The sequence below is a fragment of the Gouania willdenowi genome, chromosome 1 (assembly GCF_900634775.1).
Source record: "Gouania willdenowi chromosome 1, fGouWil2.1, whole genome shotgun sequence".
Lineage (NCBI taxonomy): Eukaryota > Metazoa > Chordata > Actinopteri > Blenniiformes > Gobiesocidae > Gouania > Gouania willdenowi.
In genome coordinates, this window is record NC_041044.1 from 8,065,536 (window position 1) to 8,086,688 (window position 21,153).

Consider the following 21,153-nt stretch of genomic DNA (forward strand, 5'->3'; position numbering starts at 1 on the left):
CCTCTGAAACAATACAAACATGTTGTTTTACCTGCACCTGAGGTTGTTATCTGAAATATAAATTAAAAGTTTAGAACACTGCTGTCCAAAATACTAACTTATATCACTTTTTTTAATCTTTAATTAAAAAAAACACACAGATTTCAGAGTCCACAGGTGTTACTTTTTATAAAAGGGCCGGAGCCAACAGTCCTTGTTTGTGACGCACTATGGTCCAATGATTTCACAGAATATCGTTCTCAGATAATAGCAAGATTCAATTGTAATGACCGGGTTTCAACCCACAGAGGGCAGTCACTCTTACATTTTACAACCAAATATGTCAAATGGAAATATTTTGAATAAAATGTTGAGAATTGGACCAGGATCAATCAACAGCACTACTTATGACCAAATACTTTTGTTTTCAGCAGGAAAAAAAGGAAGCAGCCCAAAGTGCACACTCATGCATGCAAGGAGATTAGATTACAGAAAAAAAAAAATACAAAGAAGTTTACAATAATAATGAAGGGCCTGTTTGATATGATATTGAATACTTTGCAGATGATCAGACTTGTAATGGTAACTCTTCAAAAGTATTTCATTGATAGGATGACACCTTTATCAATGACATGTAACCAGAGCCGTTTCTGGCTATAGGCAGACTATAAGTGAGTACAGGATGAACTGTACCTGTCTTTCTTTATATCTAATATGATAGCAAATAAATGTAAGAATAAACCCCTATCATAAGTTGTGGTTAGTATATTTTAGTTGTTTTTGCTCTCAAATATTTAAGAAAAAATTAAAATACATTTTAAGATTCAGTATCTGTCTGTTGTTGTCTTTTTTTTTTAATCACTTATCAGAATCAGAAATGTTTTTAATGGCCATGTACAATTTTAAGGACAGTACAAGGAATTTGTCTTGGTAGTTGGTGCACAAAACAAACAACAACAAAAATAAAAAAACAAAGAACAACCCAGAAACAATAATAATAATAATAATAATAATAATAATAACAATAATAATAATAATAATAATAATAATAATAATGATAAATATAAAGGATGAGGGATAAATAAAGGATAGCTAGAGAATAAAGGATAAATAGGATAAATATATATATATATATATATACTTGGGGTATGTTCATGTGGATAGTGGCAGAAGGAAATAAGCTGTTTTTGTGTCTGGAGGTTCTGGTCCTGATGGACCGAAACCTCCTTCAAGAGGGGAGATATTGAAACAGTTTATGACCGGGGTGGGAGGGGTCGGCCACAATCTTTCCTACACACCTCAAAATCCTGGAGGCGTACAGGTCCTGGAGGGAGGGCAGATTGCAGCCGATGACCTTCTCTGCAGAGTGGATGATACGCTGCAGTCTGACCTTGTCCTTGGCCGTAGCTGCAGCGTACCAGATGGTGATGGAGGAGCAGAGGATGGACTGGATGATGGAGCTGTAGAAGTTCACCATCATCTTTGTTGGCAGACTGAACTTCTTCAGCTGCCGCAGGAAGTACATCCTCTGCTGAGCTTTTTTGATAAGGGAGCTGATGTTCAGCTCCCACTTGAGGTCCTGAGTGATGATGGTCCCCAGGAAGCAGAAGTACTCCACAGAGCTCACTGTAGAGTCTCCCAGGGTGAGGGGGGTGAGGGGGGCTGGGTTCTTCCTGAAGTCTGCTATCATCTCCACTGTCTTTAAAGCATTGAGCTCCAGGTTGTTCTGGCTGCACCAGGACACCAGCCGGTCTGTCTCCCACCTGTAGTCAGACTCGTCTCCATCAGAGATGAGACCGATGATGGTCGTGTCGTCTGCAAACTTCAGGAGTTTGACCGACTGGTGAGAGGAGGTGCAGCTGTTGGTGTACAGGGAGAAGAGCAGAGGAGAAAGAACGCAGCCCTGAGGAGATCCAGTGCTGATGGTCCGGGGAGCAGAGATGGTTTTTCCCAGCTTCACGTGCTGCTTCCTGTCAGACAGGAAGTCTGTGATCCACCTGCAGGTGGAGTCTGGCACATTCAGCTGGGAAAGCTTGTCCTGAAGGAGAGCTGGGATTATAGTGTTGAAAGCAGAGCTGAAGCCCACAAACAGGATCCTGGCGTAGGAGCCTGGGGAGTCCAGGTGCTGGAGGATGAAGTGGAGAGCCAGGTTTACAGCATCGTCTACAGACCTGTTGGATCTATAGGCAAACTGCAGGGGGTCCAGGTAGGGGTCGGTGATGTCCTTGATGTGGGAGAGCATGAGGCGTTCAAAGGACTTCATGACCACAGATGTCAGAGCGACAGGTCTGTAGTCATTAAGTCCTGTGATCCTCAGCTTTTTAGGGACAGGAACGATGGTGGAGACCTTAAAACAGGCTGGTACGGTGCATGTCTCCTGTGAGGTGTTAAAAATGTCTGTGAACACTGGAGACAGCTGATCAGCACAGTGCTTTAAGGTGGAAGGAGAGACAGAGTCCGGTCCACAAGCCTTACGGGGGTTTTGTCTCCTGAAAAGTCTATTTACATCTCTCTCTTTGATGGAGAAAGGTGTCTCTGTGGGAGGGGGGGAGGAGGGGGGAAGATAGGGGAGAGAGCCTCTGTAAGCAGCTGTGGTGAGACTGTAGCTTTGATGTGGGGGGTGAAGGTGTTGGAGTGAGGCTGGTCAGAGGTGTGAGGGGGGGTTGGAGTCAGGTCTGTCCCATTGTCTGTCAAATCTACAATAGAAGTTATTCAGACTGTTGGCCAGGCAGAGGTCGTTAGCAGCAGCAGGGGCTCTGGGCTTGTAGTTTGTAATTTGCCTGAGCCCTCTCCAGACAGAAGCCGAGTCATTCGCAGAGAACTGATGATGTAGCTTCTCTGAGTACAAAGGTTTGGCTTTTCTCACCTCCTTTCCAAACGTGTACTTCGACTCTCTGTACCTGGCTCTGTCTCCACTCCTGAAAGCGACCTCTTTGTCTGCCCTCAGCCCTCTGAGCTTAGCTGTGAACCAGGGTTTGTCATTGTTATAACTCACTCTGGTCTTTGATGGAATGCAGCTGTCCTCACAGAAGCTGATGTAGGACGTCACAGCGTCTGTAAACTCATCCAGAGAACTGTTCGCAGACCTGAAAACATCCCAGTCAGTACAGTCCAAACACTCCTGGAGTTTCTCCACTGCTTCACTGGTCCACTGTTTAGATTCCTTCACCACAGGTTTACAGAGCTTCAGCCTCTGTCTGTATGAAGGAATCAGGTGGACCATCAAATGGTCCGATAGGCCCAGTGCAGCACGGGAAACGGCGTGATAAGCACTGCTTAGTATGGTGTAACAGTGATCCAGTGTCTTCTCCTCTCTGGTTGGACATTTAATTAATTGTCTATATTTGGGGAGCTGGTGTGAGAGGTCCCCTTTATTAAAGTCACCAAGCACAATGATAAAAGAGTCCGGGTAGGTCCGCTCCATGCACAGGATCTGGTCGTCGAGTGTGCGCTGTGCCTCGCGCACATCAGCTGACGGTGGGATGTACACACCAACCAGGATGAATGAAGCGAATAGAAGGGTTTGCTGTTGATAATAAAGGATTCCAGGTGAGGAGAGCAGTGCTGAAGGATCAGTCACGTCGTTACACCAGTTGCTGTTCATATAAAAGCAGATTCCTCCACCTTTCCTCTTCCCGGTGAGCTCCGCGTCTCGGTCCGCTCTGTGAAGTTGGAAGCCGGCGTGAGCAAAGGTGAGCGCACCTTTGAGTAAAATGTCCAGTAAATCCACAGAGGAAGCGATGAAAGTGGGAAATAAATCTTTGGGGATTGTTGCCCTGACGTTCAAGAGCTCTTCTCTTGAATAAGAGCAGCCAGTTGCGGATTTTACGAGAAAAACAAGACAAAAAAGTGCGCACCAACACACCACAGCAGCCATCCGCGGCGCCATCTTGTCTTAGTAGACAAGATGGCCTAACTGAAGATGTTTAATCGTAAAGAGCAGTTGTATTGGCTGTTGCCCATTTACGTGGTTAAGTGTAACACTTTACTGTACATAAATGAAATTTACACAATGATCTGTCTTTCAGGGGGCACTCACTGGCCAGATCATGAGAACCATTTGTTCACACTAGAGGCGACTGGCTACGCCCTGCTGACGTTAGTCAAATATGGGCGGATGGAGGAGGCAGCAGCACCCTTTAAATGGCTCAACAGCCAGCGAAGACGAGGAGGAGGCTTTGGCTCTACTCAGGTAAGAAAGCTAAGAGACAACCTTCAGGGTACAAAGAAGAGGGAATAATGAAGCAACCTTAATTTCTGCATCTTATTATTCTTCCCCTCAAGCCCACGATGGTGGTTTTCCAAGCCCTGTCGGAGTATATAATCAAAAAACCACAACCTAAGGACCTGGGTTTAAAGGTGGACGTCAGGTTGACAGGACGCAAAGAGATTCGTTATGTTTTCAACAGCACCACAAACTACGCTGCTCGCACCTCCCGGGTGAGAAGAGACAGATTTACTAAGATCACACTAAATCTCTTGCGTGCTTGAATACTTTTGAGGCGCTGTTTCAACTTTTTCCACTACCTGTCAGTTCTGAGGATGATTTTACTATTTTTGAAAAAAAAAAAAAATATATATATATATACAGTATCTAGGGTTTTACTGACAGAAAAAAGGCCTAGACCCCCACACCAAAAACCTTAATACCATTACTTTTGATTCATTAGGAAGCCTAACAAGGTAACCAAGAGATGAAAAACAAATTAGATCATAGATAATAATAATAATAATTTTTGTGTATTTTACAGCTGATTGAAGACATGGGTTAGATGCCGTACGCTGTTGCACAAATGAAAACATTGAGGAAATTACCATTTTCGTGTTTGTCTAAAAGTTTTTTTTGCAGTGGGAGCCAGGGAATGAATGAGCAGGTGGAGAGGAGAACGAGGAAAAAGAATAAGAGAACCAAAGTGTTTGAAAGCATATCAGCACAGCAAAAAGCCAAAACAATCACAGACCAGTTACGGCAGTGTTTTTCAAACAATATATATTTAAATATTTTTTTGTCTTAATTTCACAATTTCCACTTTCTCAAACATTAATTTAGTTCAAAGAAAATGCAGTAAAGAGGGTTTTCACAGCGCGTCATCAACCCAGAAGTCGGCATTTTGGAGATGAGCAGCAGGTTTACAAACAGCACACACACACACAAGCAAATCCCGAATTTTGAGAGGAAATGGTGAACTATTGCTGTATTTTTGGCTGTGAAAAACATGTGGAGGTTTATAGACTGCCAAAACTTATAACAAATCAGGGTGAACAATGTTTCCATTTTATAGTCAGTAGTTCTACATCAGGAGAGCAGTGACATGAGACTAGCTCACCGTTGTTGCACCATGTTGTTATTGTATATGCAAACACCTCATCTCCTTTCTTGCATTTAAATCTAGCTTCATGTAGTCCCATTGTTCTCCAGGGAGCAGACATTAGAAAGCATGATGGAAGGAAGTGGCATTCTCTGAGGATTAGCTTTTAGCTTGCTTGCTAGCCCCGCTTGGCATCCTGCTTACGATTACAACGCTTACGTCTCCTATGCTGGTAGACACCGCTGGTACGAGGTTTCTCAGGCCGCTGGATGTAGCAGGCGTAGTAATTTGAAGCTACATAGTAGGTCCAGAGTAGCCGCCGGCTGATCCACAGCCAGCAGGGACCAGACCCCAGGCCAGAAGGACCCAGAATAGAAGAAGCACCGGGAGTAGCCCGCTCAGGGAAAACAACCACATTCCCGGCCACCCAGGGCAACAAGGGGACGCTGCACAACATTTGTCAGTGCTTACTAGTGCAAATCTTAGCACGCAACATTTCATTGAAATGTATACTTGTGAAGGAATTTTAGTTATTATGCAATTTACTGTCTTTTGTCAAACCTTTTTTTCTTTTTTGTAGCTGCCTGCTGATCTTGATTTGGAAGTTGAAGCTCGTGGAAATGGACAGGGAATCATAGAGGTAGAAGCAAATTTTAACCCTGATATAGATTTTACACAATTCATTTTAAACCGATTATTCTTATCAAGTTAGTTTGATAGTGAGTTCTCTGTTTTTAATCAAAAATATATAGACTTAGAGAGATGGTAATAAAATGTTTTAGTGTTTTCATTATTTGTCTTTGTCTGTTTCTCATTTGTTTCTTGTGTTTGCTTGAAACTTTGTTAAAGATTGTGACTTATTACAACCAGCTGCATGAGGTTGATGAGAATCAGCTCTGTACAGACTTTGAGCTCAATGTCGCAATTGAAGAATCCATTGGTAAATATATTTGTACATACCTACAATGTTTTTTAGGGTTTTTTTCATCATTGGTGTGTCTCAATCTACGCAGCACTTTATGCAGTGGATGCAAAGTTAAGAAGCAGCAAATACTACAAACAGCAAACCGACTGAAATTTCCCCAAAACAATGCAAAGCTGAACACAGATGAGGAACATGCTGGGGTTCAATAAAATGTTATAATGTTAAGAGTGAAGAGACAAGACATAGCAGCGCTGGCCTTCAGACAGAGACTTAAAAGAAGACCAACAGAGCTCACACTGTTAATAACACACTAACAGTAAGCACAAACAAACTACATTGGAGATCAGACCAAATTTATGACAGAAATTAAGTGAAACACAACTAAAGGGTTCCTCAATGAAACGTTACCATCACGTGGTGGAGGGGTTTGAGCACCTTAATGATCCTGGGAGATATGTTGTCAGGGGCTTAATGCCCCCAGTAGGGTCTACCAATGTAAACTGGTCCTAGGTGATGTGTCAGACCAAGAGCCTTTCGAAAGCCACATATGTCAACAAAACAGCAAAGGAAGGGCACGTCAAACTTTCTTTGTCACGTTGGGCCTTGAAGGCTCCCGCCTGGAGGTCAGGTTTCTGCCCACGGGACCTGGCTGGACACAGCCTGAAAGGATGACGTCGGCCTGTCCTCCCCTATGCTCATCACCCACAGGAGGGATTGTATAGGGCTGGTGCAATGTGGATTGGGCAGCAGTCCAAAGTGGGAGCCTTGGTGATCAGATCCTCAGCTATACAGAAGCTGGCTCTATTGACGTAGAATGTCAATTGTCTGGTGGGAGTCTGAGCTGGTTGAGAAATTTCAACTAGATATAGTTGGTCTCACCTCAACACATAGCAAGGGCTCTGGAACCAGTCTTCCTCGAAAGGGATTGGATTCTCTTCCACTAGCAGGGGTGGCCAAACTTCTTGCCATTCAACTCAGAGCCTGTATGTTGACGAGAGGGTAGCCTCCCTCTGCCTTCAGGTAGGGGGATAGTCCCTGACTGTTGATTGTGCCTATAGGCCAAACAGCAGCTCAAAGTATCCACCCTTCTTGGATTCCTGAGAAGGTGTACTGGAGTGCTCCTTCAGGGGATTCCCTCATTCTGCTGGGGTGAACTCGAGTGGTGCTTGTTTTTTGACTTCTGCGTTCATCACAGATTATCCAGAATGAACACAAAGTTCAAGCATAAGGGTGTCCACACCCTAAGCCGCAGTTCAATGATAGACTTTGTGGTCATGTCGTCGGACTTGCGGCCGCATGTCTTAGACACTAGGGTGAAGAGAAGGGTGGATCGGAGGGTGTGTTCCAACGATAGAGGGATCACACTTCTCAGCATTCCTGGTAAGGTCTATTCAGGGGTACTGGAGAGGAGGGTCCGCTGGATAGTCGAATCTCAGATCCAGGAGGAGCAATGTGGTTTTCATCCTGGTCATGGATCTTCGGACCAGCTCTAAATCCTCAGCAGGATCCTGGAGGGTCCATGGGAGTTTGCCCAACCAGTCCACATGTGCTTTGTGGAGGAGTTCAAGTACCTCTACATCTTGTTTTCACAAGTGAGAGGATGGAGCAAGGTGGATTGATGCAACGTCTGCACGGATCTGTCGTGGTAAAGAGGGAGCTGAGCCAAAAGGCGAAGCTCTCGATTAACCAGTCGATCTTGGTTCCTACCGGTCGAGCTTTGGGTCCCAAAATGTGTTTCCTTGGTAGGGTGGCTGGGCTCTCCCTTAGAGATAAGGTGAGAAACTCAGTCATCCGAGAGGGGATTGGAGTAGAACCGGTGTTCAGGGCACATCCCATTGTAAGACCCAGGACACCCTGGAATGACTCTGTCTCTCCGCTTGCCTGGGAGCACCTCAGGATCCCCCAGAAAAAGCTGAGGAAGGAAGTCTGGGCTTTCCTAGTAACGGTGCTGCCCCCTGCGAATATAATATTTCCTATATCAAAACAAAGGTATAAAACAAACAAACAAAAATACATATAATTTAAAATCAATTATCCAACCCCATTTGAAAACCTAGCAGACCAACAGAAGTAAATGAACAACCAAGCCTCAAAAGCTAATTTAACAAACCCTCAGACCCCCTCCCATGATAATCTCCTCTGTGCTATTTGAGGCCCAGGGTACTATTAAGTTACATTTAGTATTGAAGCAATACTACTCCCTATTGGAGAATTATCTAACACCAGCTCTTTTGACTCATGGTGTGCTCATGGTCACAACCCAAACCCAGCTACTCCTTTGTACACCTGTTATTGATTGCTAGTTTAGAGCATACTAGCTTAGACTCTACAGTAAATTAACATATTAAATCCTAGCACTTTGGTTTTGTTTCATTCCAGAAAAAATTCCAGAGGATGTGGAAAAGTCCTACCAGTTAACCATAAAAGTGAGGTGAGAAAAGGCATTTTAGGCACTTACAGATGCACCAAATCATTACAGGAATTATTGATTATAATAATTTTGTTATGTTATCAATGAAAAAGACATTCTTCTTTTTTTGGCACAGAGCTTTGGGACCAAGCGATGTCAGAATGGTGGTTCTGGATATCAGTCTTCCCACTGGTTTCACCCCTGAAAACTCAGACCTGGAAATGGTAATCCCTCTATTGAGCCTAAATTCTAATGAAAACAAATTTCATGGATCTGTAGTTCCCAGATGACATCACTGAAATATTGTATCGTTGAACCAGTTGGTGCTTTGGTCTGGGAGGTGATCGCTGCATAAAAATAAATGTTGTTGAATGAAAATCAGATCATTTTGTCAGATTTTCATTACTTGTACAAAAACTCTGTGATATTTGTCTCTAGTTGTCAAATTCTGTGGATCAATACATCAACTACTTCAAGATTGTGGACAACTTGAGTGACAGAGGCTCTCTGATCCTCCACCTGTTTAAGGTAACACCACAGATTACAGCTGCAGGAGAAAATAGGGTGGGACTATGTAAAAAGTTAATGAGACAAGACAATATACAATACTGTGCTCACAATAACAAAACGAGACAATCTTTTTTTTTTTCATAATTTAACCAGGAAAGTCTCATTGATATTAATAATCTCTTTTTTAAGAAAGTCCTGGAAGCAATTAGGTGTAGGGTACTTGCTAAGGGTACCACAGTGATGGCCCACAGTGGATTTGAATCTTCAACCTACAAGCCCAGTTCTGTAACCACTTGGCCACCACTGAAAGAGTTTGAAAATAACCATGCTTTTATTTAACAAACTCTGGATATATAGACATACTCTGGGTACGTCCTTTTCAACTCGATAGAATATATATATTTTATTTTCACTAGACCAATTCTTCCTATTTAAAGTTCAAAAAGTGCAACTTTGCATTGACTGTGTTGATTTTTTTCAACATTATAAAATGTCTACATTTTCTGGCATCAATTGAGACCTTTAGACATTGACTGTCTCTCCTGCAGTTGAAAAGACACACTCGCTTGGGAAGGATGTAGCAGGGCGAGCATCGGCAATCTCATGATACCAATCATACCATGATCGACAATATATTTGGTGATGTTTTAATATTGCGATATCTTGTCACATAATATATCGTCCCACTCTTAGTAGGGAACTTACCTTTACACTTGAAATTTTTGGTCTGGCTCTGAAGCTGCAACAGTGTCTTAATATATGTGAGGCTATCTCCATTTGACGTGCATTTGTGATAACTTATTCAGATGCTTCACATAAACATGATCTCTAGATGGAGAAAAGGTTTAAATGTGCACAATATTTAGGCACATATAATATTTTGAGAACTTTATATTTAACCAGTTACCCATTAAATATGCATACTGAGGAAATATTTGTGAAATGTGTTACATTTTGCAATGTACAACCATCAAAAATGTTTAATTCATGCTTTCTGGATCGTTGTCCTCTAACCCTCTCGTTCATCTTTTAGGTTTCTCACAAAGAGTCAGAGATCCTGTTCTTCAGACTTCAGCAAAGATTTAAAGTGGGGCTCCTTCAGCCTTCATCAGTCACAGTCTATGAGTATTATAACCCAGGTAGGAATGACATCTGCTGGATCATTTGCCTTCTTTCTTCTTCCTTATTTGATCTTGGGCCCTGTTTGTTGTTTCTTACTATCTTGTTTGTTTCTCTTTAAAGTTACAAAGTTACAATCCTGTCAAGTGTATTAGAGATAACATGATGGCTATCTATTTGTTCATAATGTTTTATTGCATACCACAGGGTTTTACACTTGGACCCTAAAGAGTAACCTTGTAAACAAGAATACAGGTGGAATAGTATCCAAACAAAAGAGTAACCAGAGGAAAATGACAGCCGGGTATAGGGGAAAAGTGATAGTGACGGGGTTCTGAAAACACTTTACAAACACTACTGTAAATGGTGAAGAAAGGCAATCAGGATAAGGTGCACACCTGAGTGGAGTAGAGAAGAAAGCTTAATCACTCATTTAGCTCACACACAATTTGGTGTGATCCTAAACACACTGACATAAATATAAATAGCCTTAGCACATGTCCACTGACTTGCAATCTAGTTAAACCGATACTAACAGAAAAAGAACCCCACCAGGGTTTGAACTCATGACCATTACATGAGAAGTGAAGCAACTTAATGTGGTGCACACATGAAACATCACATAATCATGAAAATGAAGTCAAAACACACCCAAAACTTTAGGCCATGACAACAAATAATTCAAATTTCCACCACTTTATATATGTCATGCATTAGTAACAAACAAGATATAAATTCCCCAATTTCAAGAGTGATACTTTTCAACCCTTCGTCATTTCCTTTTTTTAAAATACATTTTATGATGAGAAAGATATCGGAATGTAGTGTTATGTAGTATTTTTTTTTTACTTGCTCCAAATAAATGTTTTTGTTGTTTGTAGAATAAAAAAGTAAAAAATCACAACATTTACCAATTTGGGAAAGTCCAAGAATCAAACCCATTGAAGGGGCTTATAACACAATGTTCCAACAAAGTCTACAAATTTGGTAAAAAAACAAAAAACAATCAATCTGCCAGGTGGAGTAAAACCAATCCATTTTATTACTTTAAAGGGACATATCATGCTAAATCCACTTTTTTAGCCCTTAAATGCATTTTGTGTTTATTTTTTTTTTCATTTTTTATTTTTTTTATTTAGCATGTTTAGAAGTACAGAAAAGTTCAAATTAGTCTCTTCAGGTGCTCCGTTGATATCTTTATATTCTGTTTTGGTCATTTTTTTCAATCTGTTGAGATTTTTCGATTCTCTATTACGTTTTTTGAACAATAACGTCACAGTATTTGCTGCGGAACTGCCAAATTAGGACATCGACTCCAGGCCCAACACTTCGAGCAATCCACCATTTTTATTTCTCGCTTTTATTTTGTAGTCCAAGCTCAAGGATGCTGAAGTTACGAGAGGATAAGTCAAAATGTTCAGTTGTTGGATGTAGTAACCCACACGCTTCATTACACCGTCTCCCAGCATCAGAACCTTTTCGAAGTTCCTGGTTGAGTTTTATTTTTCATGGAAATGTACCCACATCTGTGGGTAAGGTCATTTTTCTGTGCGCGAAGCACTTCAAGGATGACTGTTTCGCCAGTATAAAGAAGGATTTGCTGAAAGACTTCGTCTGATTGAGGGATCAATTCCTTCTATCTTTGGAGACGACGAACAGAGCACTTCAGTAAGCTGTAAATAACGCTAAAAAGTGTGATGATAAGACGTCCCTGTCATTGTTTTGTTAGCATTAGCAGTTGCACCGTCTTCATATGTTAGCGCTGTGTGCTCGTTTTAGATCCTTGATGATACGCCTACGTGGTTTAATTTAAGTCTAAAGTTTTCATTAGTCATTTCATTTTGCCGTTTTTGTCTCCGAAAAGACTGTATTAAAATGCATTTCATGACGTTAGCTTGGCGCTAGCGTTAGCTCGGTGCTTGTGTTATCTCACTTGTTAGGGTTCTGCAGGTTCATCATCTTCATTTTCATCTCGCTCCGCCGGGTCAGACTCTGGCTCGAACATGTAAGGCTGGATGGACAAGTCTTCTGTTGTTGACATTTTGTAAATAACGTGTGAATAAACATTTTATGCGCCGCTACATATCGTATCTCTTCTATCAAACTACAAAAATGGCCGAACAGGGTGGAGTTGAACTTAGTGTCACCTCTGCAACCTGGAGAGGGGGCGGAGTATGAAGTGTCTCATTTTCATTTAAAGAGACAGCACCAAAATGAGTTGCTCTCAGAAACACATCAGAAAAGGGTAGAAAAGGGGTCTGTGGAGCTATAATAATGAGGAATTCAGACCCAAGCATTGCAGTTCTGCTTTATATAGACCACAACTGTATGATTTATATGTAAAAAGGAAGGATTTAAAAGCATGATATGTCTCCTTTAAGAGAAATGTAAACTTTTCTTTCAGAATATATTCAGGCTGTATGCACCAGCCCTACAATTTCAGTTGTGTTGGTTGAACCCACCTAAATGTTACTTTCCTATCTGCACCACTTTTTAGTGCTTTTGTTTTTAGTCTCCAGCCTATGTTGTGTCCAAAATACAGAGATGAGCAGTCAAAATGAATGTGTAATGACCTATTGTAACGACGAGGTGACGTTACACATGGACTGTTATAATGTATACATGGTAAATTGTGTGAACAGACTGGCAGTGCTTAATGAAATTAAGAAGACACATTCTGTGGTATTGATTTAATGAATTTACTTAAATTGACATCATGAGGACAGGTGATGAAGCACATGGTTGAGGCCACAGGGTTTCAGCATTCATCTAGTGATAAAAACAGAAAATACATTTTAAGATACTGTAATTGATAAATAACTTAGCAGTGACATGATAGATAAAACCATTAAATATGTTATCTTATTCTGGGTGTGATTGAAATGCAATATACAGCAATGCTTACCTGTGCATGGTCTCTTCCTCTTTCCTGTGGTGTCCTGGTGAAAGAATTCCCCGGGGGCTGTGGACACCTTTTTATAGTTCCAGGTGGGAGAGACCAAGAGGGACTAAGGAACAGGGGAGCTTGATGTTTAGAAATCAATGTAAATAATTAGTTTAATCATTTAGGGGATCTGAATAAGGGTAATTATATTAAGAGAGGGTTATTGTTTATGATGGTGTCTGTTAAGAATTATTTGTGTAAATATTTATGTTGTACTGTTAATATGTAAATCAAATGTCACCCCATGCTTGGTACAGACTAATTAAGGATGCACCTGTATATAGGGACCTCCATTCTGGTCAGTAGTGAGTTGAATGGAGATTGAAATGCACTGTGCTTGTGGTGCCAATGGAAAATAAAAAGACAAAATCCTGATGCATCAAAACTCTGGAGCCTGGTTGCCTCATTGATTGCCTCCACTGCTACGGTTGCTCTTTGACACCTATTAAAATCAGCCTTATAAAATTATGGACAGTCTTTCCTGAATATTGACTTGATGTGGAATATGAAAGTATCTAATGATGTTTGTCATTGTCAAGCAGTGTTTCCTGCTGTTTAAGACTGATGAAAATATCCTCCCTTTCATAATTTTCAGATGCACACGTTCATCTAAAGTTTTTTTTTTTTCTGTTGATGCTGGCATGCATCAACAATATTCATGTTTATTGATACTAAGTTTGTTACAACAAATGTGTATTATTTCAATCTTCTTATTTTCACAGACCAACGTTGTAGTCGTACTTACAGTCCTCCTGAGAACAAGCAGGATCTCTCCATGATCTGCAGAGACGACATCAACATCTGCCGTTGCACACAGAGTAAATTGTGTGTGTGTGTGTGTGTGTGCGTGTGCGTGTGCGTGTGCGTGTGCGTGTGCGTGTGCGTGCGCGTGCGTGCGTGCGTGCTTCAATTTGATTAACACTTAATACTTTGCTCTCTGGGTCCTCACAAACTCCAGACGACTGCTGCATCTTTAAAACAGACAGTGAAAACTTCCCCAACAAAGAAAGAGAAGCATTCGCCTGCAAGACCTTACACCACGGTATGTTATGCCAAATGTTTTCCTGTCTTTACTTAAAAAGAAACTAAACCTGGTCTTGACTGATGGGCATCTCGGCTGGATATTTAAAAAATGCCTTGATTGTGGGCGGGGCTCCTGGAGCAGTTAGGACACACCCAGTCACTCTCTTACATCTCCAAAGCATGATCTATGCTATGCTAACTACCTACTCACTACACCTCTGTATTCAATTCAATTCTACTTTATTTATATAGCGCAAAATACAACAAAGTCATCTCAAAGCGCTGAACAAAATATAAAGTCCATAGTAAAAAGAAAGAACGCAACAAGATCCACATGAACAAACATTTAGCCACAGATGACAGATTTAACAGGTGATAGTTTTTATTGGAGGGGCGGAGCCAACAGAGGTGGTTTGTGAGAAAAGCTGCCTCCAAGATTTCTTTGGCCTCCAACAAAATACACCAAATTGAAATACTTTGATGCTCATTTCTGATTTTTTTGCTCATATCCTACTTTTTGTTTGGCAGTTCACATTACCATTTAAAATATGACCTGTATCAGATTCCAGTGTGAACGGTTTGCAGCTCCGAACTGACCCACATGTGCATTTTCTCGTTTGTGTCAAAGTTTTTGTGCAGTGAGATCTGGAGAATCTTTGAATTTTTGGCGTTTTGCATTGCTGAAATGCTTTTAAACACAGACCAGTTATGGTATAAACCTTCAAGCTTTGACCTGAACCCGACAGAGCAAAACCGATCCCAACACGCATTCAGATATTTATTATTTTTTTCCTCAAACAGTTGTTTTAGTGGTAAGCCGGCTTTTATTAAACAACTTTTAAAATGTCAATGTCAACATCAGATCAGCGAACATCAAACAAAAGCAGGTGCAGTGCGTGCAAAAGACAGTGGATCTATTTACATAATCCAGTATCAAAGCTAAACATATTCCATGTTCTTGTGCAGAAAAAGGAATGTATCAACAGTGGATGCTTCAAACCTGTTCTCTGCTCCATGGTGAGCAGAGGACAGCGCCCAGCTGCAGCCCCGTACTCACTGCTACTGCCGCTACTACAAAGTGATGTCAACGTACCTAACGTGCATCAAATCCGTCTTGGCTGTTCACACTGAGGTCGCATTGAGAAAAATCACATTTGCAACTGAATCAAGATCACATATAAAAGTGGTCTTAATCTGATTTGGAAAAATTAGATATGGGCCAGATTTGAGTGTTCGCACTGCTTTTAAAAAATCAGATTTGGTCACTTGACCCCCAAAAACTTTGATTAGGGCACTTTTGCCTGCAGTATGAGAGTAGCCATAGTTTATGCAGAAAAAAGTGATATGGAGGTTTATTTACTTTTTAAAGTATTTTTGAACCATATTCTCTAACCTTAACCAATACCTTCATCTCATCACATTGACTGGACTCCCAGTTGGCTAACTCCTGGCTCTCATTGGCTTTTTGAGAAGTAGGTTTGAGACCAAAGATATAAAAAGGGAGATAGGACACGTTTAGTATTCGACCGTAGTAGTCCGAAAATGGACGCCATTTTCCCAAGAGCTAACTGCACATAGCAGCGAGCTTCTGTTTATGTAATCAATCAGCACAGTAACATTTAGCAATATTTAACCCTTAGGGGACAAACCCCAGAGAGGCATCCCAACTTCTCCGCTATGTCTGCATCTTTCTGTATAAACGGATCTAAAAACAAAAACTAGAGCAGCTAGAATGCTCATTGTTTTTGCTGCGGAAAGCTGAAACGTGTGCTCCCATTATGTTCCAAAATGGTCACGTCATTATGTAACGCTCCATGTTGAGCAAAACCTGCAAAAATTTGACCTGCAGTGTGTTAGTATATTTTAAAAAAAAAATTGTATAGTATTTTTGAATCATATTTTAGTTAAGTTTTATTGTTTGTTGAACTTGCAAGTCTATTCTCTTAGGGCTTCACATACTTTTTACAGTGTGTACTGTGACAGGTGGCAAATTGTATTCAGTTTGTGAAGTTAGTTAGTTAGCTTAAGAAGACTGTATTTGTCCATTGTTGATACTTCATTTAAAATCTGATCACATTTTATGACCAACTTGTGCAGAAATCCTGGCAATTCACAAATCTTCCCATACTTTTTCTTGCATCTATACATGATTACTATATGCACTTTTGCTGGGTTGTTTAATGACAAAACTCGGTCAATCATTTAAAGAAGCAGTCCACAATTTTGGAAAGCTAGCATGATTTAAAATAGAAAGACCTCCTCTGAGCTACAGTCCCTCAGTATGCCCCCGACGAGGCTCCGTCCAAAGCCACTCCCCCACAAGCTTTAGCGTACATCTGAAATAAAATTAACAAATTCCCCTTAAAACAAAACCAATACTGAGCTATCCAACAGAAAGAGAGAAACCTCTGCATCACTGTTCAGGCCCTTCAGATCCTCGTTTGTGCTGATATTCCTGGGAACAACATCATGTGGTAGCAGAAGGGAGGGACCAAGGGGGTCAGAACGAGACATGAAGTCATCTGATTGGTTATTTTCATTCTGACTGAATAGCAGGGATTGGTCAGTTTTTTTTAAAGAATTCCGTTGGCTATGTGGTTAGCACGTCCACCTCACAGCAAGAAGGTCCTGGGTTCAAGCCCTAATTTCAAAGACTTGGGTCCTTTCTGTGTGGAGTTTGCATGTTTCCCCCATGCTCCGTGGGTTTTCTCTGGGTATGCTTTTTTCCACAATCCAATAATGTGACTGTTAGGTAGATTGGAGTCTCTAAATTGTCCGTAGGAGTGAATGTGATTGGTTGTCTGTCTGTGTGTTGCTCTGCAATGGACCGGTGTCCTGTCCAGGGTGTACCCCTGCCTAACGTCCATTGAGAGCTAGAGATAGGCACCAGCAGACCTCTGCGACCTTGAAAACAGGAACAAGCGTGTCAGAAAATAGATGGATGTATAATGTGTGGATGACTCTTGTGACGGAAGTGTTTCTGAACAGGGTTGTGGACTTTACCTAAATGGCTTTTGTTAAAAAAAAAAAAAAATGTCTTGAATTCATCTCTTGTCCCTGTTTTATTCTGTACAAGGTCACAAAGGACAATCACACATCCTTCACTTTTATTCGCTTTTTAAAGATTGTGTAAAGCCAATTCAGTCATTTTCTTCTAAACACGTTAACCCTTAAAACTTGTAAAAAGCCATTCAACCATTTAGATTTTAATTGTGGAGCGAGGCTTCACAAACTGTGTTTCAAATGTCTGTGTTCAGGATTTAATGGGCGGGTCAGAAATCATTGCCGTCAGAAATCATAGCTGCGTTACGTCACAGAGCCATCATTAGCTTAAAGCCGACCCTGCTGCTGAAGCACACCAAAATTCCGTGGCCTCCAGCGGGCGCAGTTCGGCCCCTTGCCAAAAACAAATCACATATTCGGACTCGTCGGAATAAAACCAACCGCTGGTGCCACATTGTCCATGAAATTAGCCCTTTTTTTGCACCACGATTCTGATTCTACCCAGGAGAGATGCACTCATCAGACTTGAGTGGAGCATATTTTTCCACTGACACCTTGTTTGGCCCGATCCAAACACTTTTGGAAAACCAATCAGAGAAGCAGTGTCAACCCTGGAGCTGCTTTCACACTGCTCTCTCCCATAGATACACCACTTCCTGCATGTGGGCGTGGTTCCAGCGCCTCTAACTGACACGCCCTCAACGTTTCAGAGCAGAGAGAAGTGCTTGTTTTTCCATGGTTTTGAGACCTAACTTTATATACTTAGCAATTTCTTTCATCTTTCAAATTTGGCTCAGTGGTTAATGACACGTTTCTGTGGTGTGACAACTCATAACACAAATGTATTTGTGCTTTACTCTGACTTTAAAGACTCAAAACTAAAAACTAACATGAATGTTTTTAGACTGTTGAGGAATCCAGAGTACCTAGAAAAAACACTCACAAGCACCAGGAGAACATGCAAACTCCACCCTGGAAGACCCCAAGCGTCGACTGTGGGAATCAAACAAAGGGGCTTTTACTCTCGGGCAGCAATGCTCACCTCTAACCTACTGTGCTGCCTTTGGTTTTAATGCATTAAACAATATTTAGCAAACTCATAACTTTGACTGTAATAGAAATGTTGCACCTTTGTATGTTTTCTTCAGTTTTCCAGGTGAAGGTGGTGAACATCAGCAGGAGTTACTATGACAAATATGAAATGGAGATTACACAAGTCATTAAACTGGGTATGTCTTGACAATGGTTACCTATATATATATATATATATATATATATATATATATATATATATAGGTCTTATTTGTTTGGAATTTTGAAGTCCGTATTGTAACACATTGCCACCTCTGTTATATATTTCAACAGTTATTCTACATAAATACAATACAAGTCTAGTTTTGGACAAACTGATAAAACAATCATACGTATTAGAAAACTATCAGAGAGAACTGAAAATAAGTGGCAGATTAATATCAAATTAATCATTATTTAGACAACTAATTGATACAATTAATGGTATTATCCTAAATATTGATGTTAGAGGATCACCAAACATAAATATTGTAAAAGACAAAATAGGTCAGAGCAGAGATGGGTGACTTGTATCACAACAGGGGCCACAAAAATGTGATCGTCTGACGTTATTTACGTTCCTGTCAGCATTTCAAATAATGACCAATCTGAGCACTAATACAGCAAAGAACAAAGGGTTTGGAATTTTGTATCTATTTTTGTTATAGCTTGATGTGATTTTGGATTCATTTTGTGTATTTTTGTGCGAATTTAACATTTTGTCTTATTTTGTGTGTTTTTTTTGTTTGTCTGCTAGCAGGATTATGTCAAAAGTACTTTTGACAAATTTCTAACCACGGAATTTTGCATAAAATGTTGGAGGTGATCTTCTGTAGATCCATACACTGATTTTAGATCAGTTTGAAAATGAAAAAAAAATCATATCGCTCATCATTGACAAAATATCCAAAAATCATATATCGGTGCATAATTGACCAGTTCCTACGAGTTTCATCGATTCCGGTGTCATGCACTGAGTTCACGTTGTACTGAGATTGTATATGCGCATTCACGCACATGCACACTACCAGAAAAATTATTTTTGCTCAAAAATTAATAATTAATTTTTGTTTATTTTTGTTTTCCAAGTGAACGGACACATGTTTTATTTGTTTATTGGATTATGTTAGGGTTAGTGTTATAATCTCAGTACAGAGGTAAACTCAATACGTGACACCGAGTTGCACATTTCATCATTATATTCTTAAAAAATGGGCGCTGGCTCACATTTGGTTCTACTGTATAGTTAGTTATTGTTGTCTCTCATTTTTTGTGTTTTTGTTGTTGATAAGTGTGTTTTTGGAGTCGTGTGGCTATGTTTTTCAAGTATTTATTTGTAGGCGTCTTGTGTGTTCATGGAGCAATTTCTTTGTATTTCAGTTGTTCTTTGAGTATTGTTCTGTAATTCTGTTTTTAGTGTCATTTTGTGCTTTTTTGTCATTGTATGTGTTTTTAAAGTCATTTTGTTAGCTTACTTTAGGGCCACATGTTGCCCCGGGGCCAGCCCATGTCTGTGTCAGAGTAAACTTTAGCTCAATAGTCCAGATTGGTAAAGATGTAAATGTCAGAATATCAAGTTTCTCCTCAGTCTGGTTTTCATGACACTCAATAAATGATGACTAGACAGATTTCCCATGCCCTAAAACACTGTAGGTGAGAAAGTACATGTTCCTGTCACAAACACAAACTATTCAGGATTAATTTGAGGACTACACAAACCAGTTTAATGTGTTCACTACCCTTCAAATTCTCCAGATTCACCAATTTTCCAATCCATTAAGTCCCTACTTCACAACTTTTAGATACTAATATCATCCTCCCAGTATTTTAGTCATGAGGTAATGATGTTACACTCATGTCAGTATCATCTGTGCCTGATTGGTCTTTGGATCTTCAATATGTTGTGTTTCTAGGTGTGGAGGATAGCGTGACAGTTGGTCAAAAGAGGACTTTTATGTCTAACGGAGGCTGCAGAGATGGACTTAACCTGGAGCTGGGTGTCCAGTACCTCATTATTGGTCCCACAGAGGACAAATGGGACATCAACACTAACACTAACAGGTAAGAAGTAAACATGAAAAACATAATTGTATTTCTTTTGTTTTACTGAATTAAGAGGAAATGTGTACACATGACTAAGGTTTTCTTTGGCATATTTTCTTCATCAGTAACCCCAAATGTAACCATGTAAGACACATTTGGACATTGTTGGACAAATTGGTTTATGAGTATCTGTGACGTGAGAAATAACTTTTCAGCCATATTCTCCTGAACCAGAGCAGAGCAGCTTCAATTTACAGAACTGTTGCTGATATCAGGGAAGTTATCAAATCTGAATTTAATAATCACGTGTTATATTATCAGGTTAATGGTTTAATAACCATTTATAATCAGCTGTGGTGGTTTAGAAAGGTGTCCAATGATGCTTTCAGATCAGGATGGTCTGGCAGGGAGGGCCTAAAACCTCTGATACCAAATATTAATTAGTTTATGAACCCAGAAATATTTTCCAGTTCTAGTAGGAAATAGAAAGGAAAGATGGTGCACATCTGATGTACTTTATATTTACTATAATCACAAAAAGAAGGGTTTATAAAATATAATGAAAGGGTAAAAGGGAAACCAATATTTGAATATGAGCAGATGTGTATGATAAACATTATCGTGATAAACTCGGTAATTGTAATAAATTAAAGTTTTATTTGAACGTATAGCCAATGTCTTATCATAGGTAGTGAATGTAGCCATTCTAATAAACCCTTTCTGTTGAAAGGATTTCTCTACCTTCTTCCCAGTTCTTTTAGTACTATTTCATTGTGGTTTATTTTAGTTACACTCACAAGTAAAGTTTCAGCAGACT

General features: G+C 40.3%; 1 protein-coding gene across 1 annotated transcript in view; it reads left to right on the forward strand.

Annotated features, from left to right (window-relative positions):
* The window catches only part of LOC114462791 (A.superbus venom factor 2-like), a 71,184-nt gene that overhangs the window by 46,908 nt on the left and 3,123 nt on the right, over positions 1–21,153 (forward strand). Inside the window, exons 29-40 of the mRNA XM_028445829.1 lie at positions 4,008–4,171; positions 4,264–4,419; positions 5,869–5,928; positions 6,138–6,228; positions 8,593–8,644; positions 8,760–8,847; positions 9,062–9,151; positions 10,167–10,272; positions 13,919–14,014; positions 14,155–14,238; positions 18,371–18,451; positions 20,207–20,354. Coding sequence (XP_028301630.1) covers positions 4,008–4,171; positions 4,264–4,419; positions 5,869–5,928; positions 6,138–6,228; positions 8,593–8,644; positions 8,760–8,847; positions 9,062–9,151; positions 10,167–10,272; positions 13,919–14,014; positions 14,155–14,238; positions 18,371–18,451; positions 20,207–20,354 — 1,216 coding nt within the window. The remainder of the gene's footprint in view (positions 1–4,007; positions 4,172–4,263; positions 4,420–5,868; positions 5,929–6,137; positions 6,229–8,592; positions 8,645–8,759; positions 8,848–9,061; positions 9,152–10,166; positions 10,273–13,918; positions 14,015–14,154; positions 14,239–18,370; positions 18,452–20,206; positions 20,355–21,153) is intronic.